A 10,441-nucleotide genomic window follows, 5' to 3' on the forward strand; every position below is an offset into this window, starting at 1 on the left:
GCGGCTCTGTGATCTGCGAATGTGTCGATGGGTTATGCGTGACAGCGTGGTATCCTGCTCTGTTTATAATGACGGGTTCCATAATCCCTTCGTAGGACGTATCACTATAAAAACACCTCTTAATTAACTCCATATTTAAACTTTTTGTGTTGTTGTTTTTTTGGGTAAATGTATGCCCGATGTGATCATTCTACAATGTCACACAAAAGCTTCAAGCTTGCAAATCTGCTACTTTTGATGCTTTTGAATTAGAATCCTGAAAAGTACCAGTTTTGGACATATTAGGTTTCCACCCAACAGAGATGATATCTGCCCAGTGTTGGCCTGACCTTGCCAGGCAGCGGATCGATAGACATACTGTACACACATTTTTTTTTAATCTTTATTTAACCTGTAAAAACCACATTGAGACTGAAGTCTCTTTTACAAGTGTGAACTGGCCAAGACAAGAGCCAAAATAAGTGACACAGCTCTGCCAGTAACAAAACAATACACAACAAAAAACAGGACAGACATACAATGCTCATAAATACAGTACCCACTACTAAGAAGCTCAAAGGGAGAACAGGAACGTTTAGTAACGCGACCAATAAGGACTAATAAATAAAAACTAAGCAACGGAAATTGCTAGTAGACTAAAAAGCAAGCAGACATTTGCTATACGTCAAAGCAGGAGCAATGCATGGGAAGTGTGCCCATGGCAATCCTTTTAAAGCTCACTAGGGGAATCACAGCAGCCAGTTTGAGTCTGGTCTGTAGGTCATTCCAAGACTAGGGTCCGAAATAAGCAATGCTTTTTTTTCCAGATTTAGTTGGGGGCACGACATAGCGTAACCAAGCATTTGATCTGAGGTTGAGAGAGTTTTGGACAAGTTCAAATTTAGAACCAATGTAACGTGGGAGATTACCAAGAATGGCTTTATAAATGAGAATATACCAATGTAGCAACCTGCGAGACGTTAACGAATACCAACCCACTAGGGCGTACATTTTACCACATTTTACCACTTTAGCCATATTGTATACTTGCCCATACAGCGGTGGCACGCAGTGAAAATATAAGCCTGGCTTGTACAGTAGATGGTCTTGTAGATGCCCAAAACACGGACGCCAGGCTTTTATGTCATTTTTGGACAGCGTTTCTACCACATGATTGACTATCTACAATAAATGCTCTTTTCACCCTGACAAGAATATCCTTCTGTGGGCTGTTCTGAATGGTCGTATTTCATTTTTGTCGCTGTAATTTTGGCATTTAAAAAAATAATAATGCTAATGTAAAGATATTTGAGCACAAACAAAGAAGGAAAAAAAACATCAGCTTTCAAGCGACTTCATTCCATGGACTTCACACTGGTTTATTCGCTGTTGATGTACCTGAGTAACCTGACCGCCAACATCTCCACACACACACTACTCCCTTTAACTCCACCTGTTGCCGTGACAACAGCCAAACAAGGTGGTTTTTCCATTCTCTTCAAAGTCTCCCCGGAGGGGTACATAGGTCGGCAACACCCGCACGCACGGTCGCACGCACACACACACACACACACACACACACACACACACACACACACACACACACACAGCACATGTCCCACTCCCAGCATGGTAAAATGAGGCCTCCTTGATCACTGTGACGTGTTCCGTTCATAAAAAGATGAAGTTAGTGTTTGAGGACGTGGAGGAGGGTATTGGGGGGGGGGGGGGTCTCCCTGAACAAACACAGTCACACACACACACACACAGACAGGGTCCATAATGGCAGCACCAGAGACGGGCAGGGCGGCTTGACAGGTCAACCCCCTCCAGTGGTGAAAGTACTGGACATTTACTCAAGTACCGTGCTTTTTGTTTTAGGTACTTCTGCTTTACTGGAGCATTTCCATTTTCTTTTATACTTAACTTCTACTCCACTGCAATTATTTGGCAGCTTTAATTACTAGTTACTATGTTTCTATGTCAGTCGTTCTTCGATTTTTCAAAAATAGCAGACCTACAAGCTCATAGCGCGCCACTCGGTGGCGCGCTATGAGCTTGTAGATCTGCTATTTTTCAATAGCTAAAGTATAACATAATGCTAACACCAAAAGGGGTTCCCGCCCAAAATGGGTTAAGACCTATTGTATATGTTGGCTATTCAAAAATAGCTGATCTATAAGCTCACAATGCCTCACATCATGCCTCTTGGCTCTTGTAGATCTGCATTGTTCTTTTACTTTGGTACTGCAGTACAGTATCTTTTGATGCCAATACTTTTGCAAGGTCAAATGATAGATAAATACAGGCCTTTTACTTGTAACAGAGTGTTTTTATGCTGTAGTATAGCTACCTTTACGTTACGTAAGAAACCTGAGTACTTCCACCACTCCGTCCATCCCCTCCCCCCATCCTTTCTCTCCTCTCAAAGTGATTTATTGGTGGCTAACCTCACACATCTGTCAGGGAGTCACCGCAGCCCTCTTCAGCCCCTGCTCTCTCTCTGTCTGTTACACACACACACACACACACACACACACACGTTTCCTCGAAAGACTGCAATTATGCCATCGCATTATGAACGCTGTGCCATCATCGCTTAACGCGCACATTGCCGTGTTTCACACGTGAGTGGGTTTTTTTCCGCACGTGTGCGAGCGAGAGAGAAAAGCAGCCTTGTTAACCACGTAGGTCCCCCAGGACCCTGCTGGACATCTTTGGCCCTGACCCCCTTCACACAAAGACACACACACATATCATCCTCTCACGTGTGTGGTGTTGTTTTTCAGTCCAAATCCATCCTCCATTAACTCTGAAATTGTACAAATGGTTCCATTTTATACACTCTCAGATAGGGATATGCACCGAATGTTCGGCCACCGAAACTATTCGACTGAATAAAAATGCATATTCACTATTCAGTTCACTATTCAGTTTGGTTGATTTTTAGAGCCGAAACCGAATAAGTCAAAGAACCGGGATTACCTTTTGTAACCTACTGTTGTTGTGATGACGTGATCAAAATGTAATCATGTATTTGCCATTATGTCTTTCTTTCCCATGTCCGTATAAATATACGTACCCCGACGCTAGGGGGGGTCATATCCCAGGTCCGTATATATAAGGACCCCAATGTATACTCCGTCTATTAGTGATGTGCGGGCCGGCCTGGGCTGTCCCACGGGGCGGACGGGCCAAAGTTTTCAGCGCAATTATCAAGCTCTGCTGCTTATCAAGCAGCAGAGAAAAAAATAATTCCAGTACCTGCTCTCCTACTCCTCCTGCTGAAATCATCAGCTTGTTCTGTTGTTCATCTTGTCCTTATGAAAGGGGGCTTAGCCCCTGCCTTTTTGACCGTCGGAGAAAAGTGTCCTCTCCATCCTGAACTGCATGTTAAAACAATTCCCCTCTCGGCTCTCGCCCTCTGAGGCTCTGAGTCTGAACCTGGCCGGTGTCATGCAATGAGCGCATCTGCATTAAATCTTTCTTAATTTAGCGTGTGACAGTGCAGGCATGCACAGTGCGCACACACTGAATTATAGGATCTACAAGCTCACAATGCGTCGCAGGCGATGCGTTGTGAGCTTGTAGAGCAGCTATTTTGGGTGTGCGGTACCGCCGCCTCTCTCAGTCTCTCTCTCTCAGTCTCAGTCAGTCACTTCTAGGCAATCAAGCAAATGCGATGCGATTATGCATGCGATGCGAATGATGTGATACTTAATATTGATAGCGTTCTTTTGTTTTTGCGGGCCGCGGGGCGGGCGGGTTGTTGATTAATATATTGTTTTGCAGGGCAGGTTGGTGCGGGCTGGCTCCTGTGGCGGGGCAGGACGGGCGGGTTATGCAAAAAAGCCAACACTACCGTCTATATAATGGTTCAGTCCCACGGCAGGCAAACTCCGACTTTTAAAGTGAACGTGTATGGTGGCACCTGGAACTGGGATTAATGCTAACAGCTAGCCGCAATAAAATAGTTATAATGTAGCTCTACAACAACGTTACGGCCATGACAGCAATGGTACAAAAACTGGTAATTTTATATATATATATATAATTTCCCATTCGGTGCATCTCTACTCCCAGAGATCAATTTTAAGCTGCAAAATCCGTAACGTTGACGTCCTCCTCCGACCAGGGCTTCAAATGCAGCTACAGTAGGTCTTTGGCTTGAGAGTTTCTGCTGCCCAGTTCCTGCTCAGCCAGAGGAGACACTGTGCTTATGAACTTCAGGCAGTACTACTTGTCAACCTGCAGGTGTCCTAACACCAGGGTCTTGTCAACCTGCAGGTGTCCTAACACCAGGGTCTGGATTGTGAGCTCGTAGATTGGCTATTTTTTGGCAATCAGAGATTCTTCGGTGTAGACGGAAAAGGTGGTATACTACAGTACAGGGGTTTAAGTCATTAAAATAATGCTGCTGGATTGTTGCTTTAACTGTGTGCGTGCGTGTGTGTGTGTGTGTGTGTGTGTGTGTGTGCGTGTGCACATGTCTCTTTGCTCTGTAGGGTTGCCAGCGCATCGTGGAGGACTGGCAGAGGATTCTCATGGTGCGCTCCCTGGTCATCAACCCCCATGAAGACATGAGGACCTGGCTCAAGTACGCCAGTCTCTGTGGAAAGAGTGGACGTTTGGTCAGTACTCGCTACACACACACATTAAACAAGCCTCAAATTAACCATAATTAATATGGGTACTGAGACCCTGTTTACTACTGTATCACATGATTTAACACTTAAGCCATTTCACAATAGGGGGCCACAGACTATGGCTATTTGGGGGTCTCTGTTGCTTAATCCCTGGGTCACATTATGAGAGACAGAACTGGAATAAGCCCAACACATACAAATGACTCTTGTCTTTTACATCAGATTTGAATCGTTTGGCAAATATGGGATTCTTGCTCAATGGGTTGAATTTATGATTAGAATTGTACGCATAATATATTGGCTAAGGCAAAGTTGAGTGTTTTCTTTCCTTTTTGGTTTTTAAATAAAAGATAACCTTCTGTGTGATATCCTAAACGCTGAACAAAATGCACTCATAGTGCTGTAATGCAGGTTTTAATGGTGTTTGACTGCTTTGTAACATGATTTAATGGGTCGTATTATAGTTATTATAGCTCCGAGGCTCCCGTGCCAGCCCCAGACCCAGCATAATTTCATGCATTGTTCAGACGCGGTCAAAGATGATTAACTCTCACTTCGTCAAACGAAAGCGAGAAAAAGGGGAAATTAGTCCTTGCCCAGGGGCTGGGCACAGCGGTGAACCCTAGCCGTGAAACTTAACTTAATTTCAGGTCGGTTTGTTGAATTTGTACTGATGAAAGCAGCACAGGCCGTCCCAATCATGCTGTTTGGAAACACTATCCCTTATGTGCCCAGTAAAAGTGCCACAATAATTCCTCTACAACCATGTTGTTTTTCTAACTGATTGTACGAGATTGCAGACAGGCCCCTTTTTGCAGGCTTACACTCGAGTGCACGCACGCCACGCCACGCCGCGCGCGCACACACACATTGGCAATCACCCCCAGTCACATCCAGCATGATGTCAGCGAGAAAAGAACTGTGATTGGCCGATTGGAGCCATCGGCTGCTTGGGAAACACGAAGGAAGGCATGGAGGGATGAATGACTTCTCTGTTTGATAAGACACTACCCGTCCACCTTGGAGGTCTGTGGCCTGCAAGCCCAGCCACCCCACATCACGTTGTGAGATTGTAGATAATCTATTTTTGCCAACAAGGCTTCAGTACCTAAAACAAAACAAAAAATGGTAGACAGATTTCATATCAAAGAAAGCTAAGGACGTTTTCTCGTGCTTGTTTTAGTTCGTTTTGTAAACACAATTCGTCTTCTTTCTAGTTTCTAGTTTTTGTTTTACCGGATAGTTAACTATAATAACCTTGACACACACGCACGCACGCACGCGCACACACACACACACACACACACACACACACACACACACACACACACACACACACACACACACACACACACACACACACACACACACACACACACACACACACACACACACACACACACACACTTAAGATGGTCCAAGGTTGGGGCACGGTGGCACAGTCGGTAGTGCTGTCGCCTCACAGCTAGAAGGTCCTGGGTTCGATTCCCGCTGGGGACACTGTGGGTGCTGGGGGCGTGTAAAAAGAAGATGGTCCAAGTTATTTAGCTTTTCTTGAATAAGTTAACAGGAATCTACACGATTTAAAACCTAAATCCCATTGTTCTGAAGTGAGGAGATATATAGTGTGGGGGAAAAATACCCTTTGACCTACAGTATGTCCTTGTCTTTTTATGTGCGTAATACAATTTACAATTTAGGGATTTAGCAGACGCTCTTAATCCAGAGCGATTTACATTAAGCAAGAACAAAAAAGCATGGGAATACATCACATATATAAAATGCAATACCATGTAATGTAATACCAAAGTATATACCAGACCAGATGACATCAATCACAATGTAAAGACACATTTGACATCATTGTACAGAAAACCTAAGCATAGGGTTTTTTATGATGGGAATATGCAAGAGTCTAGCCATCTCTAAGAGTGTCTGTCTGTATGTGCGTGCGTGCGTGCGCGTGTCCATGTGTGTGTCTGGAGCTAATCTCGCAATCTGCTGGACCGCTTAGTGCCACATTGCTGTGCACTTTATCTTTTCACATAAAACATTTTGAAATGTTTAACTTCAATTGTATAATTGTATTGTTTATAATTGTATAAAGAAGTCAAAGGGGCCTCTGATCGCAGTGAAACCTGGGCCACATTTGTAGTCACACGTCACATAACATGTGAGAGACAACTGACGTTTTCTATCACATGTCCGAAGTCTGTCACTTGAAGTCTGAGATCCACCTCGTTCCCATGTGGATACCGAGATCCAATGGGCTACTGTATACACACACAGAATAACTCCTCCTACTTTGGGCCACTTCCCTACTTCTAGGTGTTACCGATGATACTAATTATCCCATTTTGACCTGAGAACAGATTCTAAAAATGTCTTCTACATCCTGACAGTTTTCTGAAAAAGCTATGTTTCTATGTCAGTCGTTCTTCGATTTTTCAAAAATAGCAGACCTACAAGCTTGTAGATCTGCTATTTTTCAATAGCTAAAGCATGACATGATGCTAACACCAAAATGGGTTCCCGCCCAAAATTAGTTAAGGCTCTGTTCCATTCAGTGTGCAGTGGGGGTTCTCAAACTTTTCTATTTCAAGGACCCCCATAACTCTGAGAGTGTACAAATGGTACTCTTACAGGTCCATTTGGTTCCATTTGTACACTCTCAGAGTTACACACCCGCACGGGGCCATTTGGAACCCACTCAAGAACACTTTGAGACCCACTGGTGTAGCAGAGTGTTTCCAGTGAGCCAAACACGCACAATAGCAGCACCCTGACTCTGTTTGACCAGAATGGAACAGAGCCTTCATTAGAATCAGCGGTTAACACCTGCGAAGGAAGTAGGGAAGGGGCCCAAATTCTTTCCAAAATGGCGTGTGTGCATATAGAACGCGTTCGGTTTTTCGGCTGTGGCTCAGGAGGTAGAGCAGGTCGTCCAATGATCCATGGCTCTTCCTGTCTACATGTCGAAGTGTCCTTGGGCAAGACACTGAACCCCAAAGTGCTCCCAATGTGCTGGTTGGTACCTTGCATGGCTTCCATGTGTGTGTGAATGGGTGAATGTAATGCACAATCTATGTAAAGCGCCTTGGATAAAGGCGCTATATAAATGCACCATTTACCATTTTTCCCCCTTATGAACAAAATCAGCTAAATGTCCCTTTCCTTTTTCTGACGGTCTTGTCATTTGCCTTCTCTCCAGGCGCTGGCCCACAAAACCCTGGTGCTCCTGCTGGGAGTGGACCCGTCCAAGCAGCTGGACCACCCGTTGCCCACCGTGCACCCCCATGTCACCTACGCCTACATGAAGTACATGTGGAAGAGTGCCCGCACGGTAGGAGCCGACCGAGACCGTCCCGTCCCCATGGTTCGTATTATCCTGAGAAATAGAATCGCACATGTCAAAAACGATTCTACGGGTGCTGGACAAAAAAAAAACGCTGGGGCTCCACCGGACGTGTTGCGTCTCCGTCGCGTGCGTCAAAAAACGAACCGGGGCAATTTTAATGCAATGAAGCCACCCTTCATTGATTAAAAAGGGACGCGTCCGGTGGAGCCCCGGTGTAAGAAGGTAGGAAGTCCGCGCACCGATCCTGAGCTCCCAAAATGTATTACTGTAATAAATAGGATGCAAACAACATTTCGACCCTTGCGGGCTTAGAGTATGTATTAATAGAGACGGCACCCGAGTTCTCCTCCCATCCACTTGCATTAAGTTGCTCAAAAGCGCATGAGGCGATTTCACTCCTCCTTCCGGGTAGGAACAGAGTGCATTCTGGGATGGATTGGGCCCAAACACATGAACGCGCTGCCGTTGACTATCATTGCACGCCTTCACGTATGAAACAGCGTTCACGTGTCATCGTGAACGTGCGCAATGATAGTCAACGGACCAGCGCGTTCATGTGTTTGGGCCAGCGCTGCAATACCAAATTCGGCCACGATGTCCATTTTCGCCTCAGGGTTTCCTCCGGGTGCCGTCTCTATTAATATATACTCTAAGCTTGTGGGTCTTCGTCTTCCTGATCAATTTATACCAGTGGGTCTTCCATAATCAATTTCAACCCTCCGTCCGTATTATGGGCATTTTAGGTACACATTGTCAAAAATAGCCTTAATGCTTACATAATTATACACTCTGTACACTGGTGTTGTGCAGCGGAATTAGGCAATCTACAAGTGGCACGCTGTGAGCTTGTAGATGGGCTATTTGAGGTGTCGGTGGTTACGCTTGTTGTTTGAAAATGGACTACGATGGAAGACGAGTAGGAGAGGGGAGGGGCGTGCTGTCAAACACAGGAAAGACGAGTAGGAGAGGGGAGGGGCGGGCTGTCAAACACAGGAAAGGGGAAAAAACTAATAACGTCACTCCTGTCTCGTGGCGGCGACCGCACGCCGCCATGCCAGCAGGGGGTTCGATCCCCCACGCTCCTCCCCTTTTTCCCTGACCCTGCAGACATTTTACCCCCCCACCCCCCCCGACACACACACACGCACGCAACGCACAAACACACAGACACACACACACACACACACACACACATGCAGTGCACTCTCCAGCAGACGTCAAGTAGCCAGAGAGCAGGAGCTCATTAGGGAAGTGTCTGACAGAGACTTAGGTAAGTGTGAGCGTGAGTGTGGTATGTCTGCTGCTGCTGGAGACCAGCTGTACCGCTCACACAGCAGGAATGTGTCACACACACACACACACACACACACACACTTACACATACACACACACACACGCACGCACACACACGCATGCGTGCGTGCGCACACACACACACACACACACACACACACGTGCACACACACACCCCCAGAGCCAGAAGAGGTCCCATCCCCATCTTTGCAGAAGTGTTTTGGAACAGCAGGGCGCCTCCGTTCTCAGGTCCTGCTGCACATGAAAGGTCACTCGTCATTTCTTGCCACTGCAGGGGATTCGTTACACTATAGAAACAACGCCACGCCGACGTACTGTAGCTCCTCTGTCCTCTCGATGTACGGACCGACGTACTGTAGCTCCTCTGTCCTCTTGACGTACGGACCGACGTACTGTAGCTCCTCTTGACGTGCGGACCGACGTACTGTAGCTCCTCTGTCCTCTTGATGCACGGACCGACGTACTGTAGCTCCTCTGTCCTCTTGACGTACGGACCGACGTACTGTAGCTCCTCTGTCCTCTTGATGTACGGACCGACGTACTGTAGCTCCTATGTCCTCTTGATGTACGGACCGACCCCGCACATACGTACGCACCTCTGGACGAGTAATTGGAGCCGCTCAAATTCTTCAGCAGTGGGATTTTTTTGGGGTGGTTTATTTCCACCCAGAAAGTGTCACACCATCAGTCATATAGGCATACATGTGCTCACTGGATAGCGTGAAGTCCAGCCGGCGAACCTAAGCCGTTGTTGTTTTGGATGGAGCTGAACCGCTGTTTCATTCGGCTGGCGTTTAGATCAGTGGTACCCAAAGTGGGGTCCGGGGACCCCCAAGGGTCCTTGAGGAAGTTCCAGGGGGTCCCCAGCTAAATGATAGTTTGGAACCAAATGGACCCTTATGGGTCTGTAACTCTGAGACCGTCCACATGGAAGGGTCCATTTCGTTCGCTCTCAGAGTTAAATTAACATTGATTTTACAATATAATTTGGGGTCTCAGAGATAGAAATGCCATTAAATGGGGCATCGTACGTAGACTAATGAATGTCAAACTGGGGGTCCTTGCAATTAAACGGGTTGAGAATCACTGCTAAAGCCGTAAAAATCTTCTCTTATGGGGGTCCCTGGCGTATCTTTTCAAATGG

At 46.2% G+C, this 10,441-nt stretch overlaps 1 protein-coding gene across 7 annotated transcripts in view; it reads left to right on the forward strand.

Moving 5' to 3' along the window:
• mtor (mechanistic target of rapamycin kinase) overlaps nt 1-10,441 on the forward strand; it is a 211,657-nt gene that overhangs the window by 155,248 nt on the left and 45,968 nt on the right. For 4 of the 7 annotated variants that reach the window (XM_079492652.1, XM_079492653.1, XM_079492655.1 and 1 more), the window contains 2 exons: nt 4,485-4,610; nt 7,837-8,001. In XM_079492652.1, the coding sequence (XP_079348778.1) occupies nt 4,485-4,610; nt 7,837-8,001 (291 nt within the window). The remainder of the gene's footprint in view (nt 1-4,484; nt 4,611-7,836; nt 8,002-10,441) is intronic. The other 3 variants (XM_079492654.1, XM_079492656.1, XM_079492658.1) reach the window with 1 other exon arrangement.

The sequence above is a fragment of the Electrona antarctica genome (assembly GCF_951216825.1).
Source record: "Electrona antarctica genome assembly, chromosome: 2".
Lineage (NCBI taxonomy): Eukaryota > Metazoa > Chordata > Actinopteri > Myctophiformes > Myctophidae > Electrona > Electrona antarctica.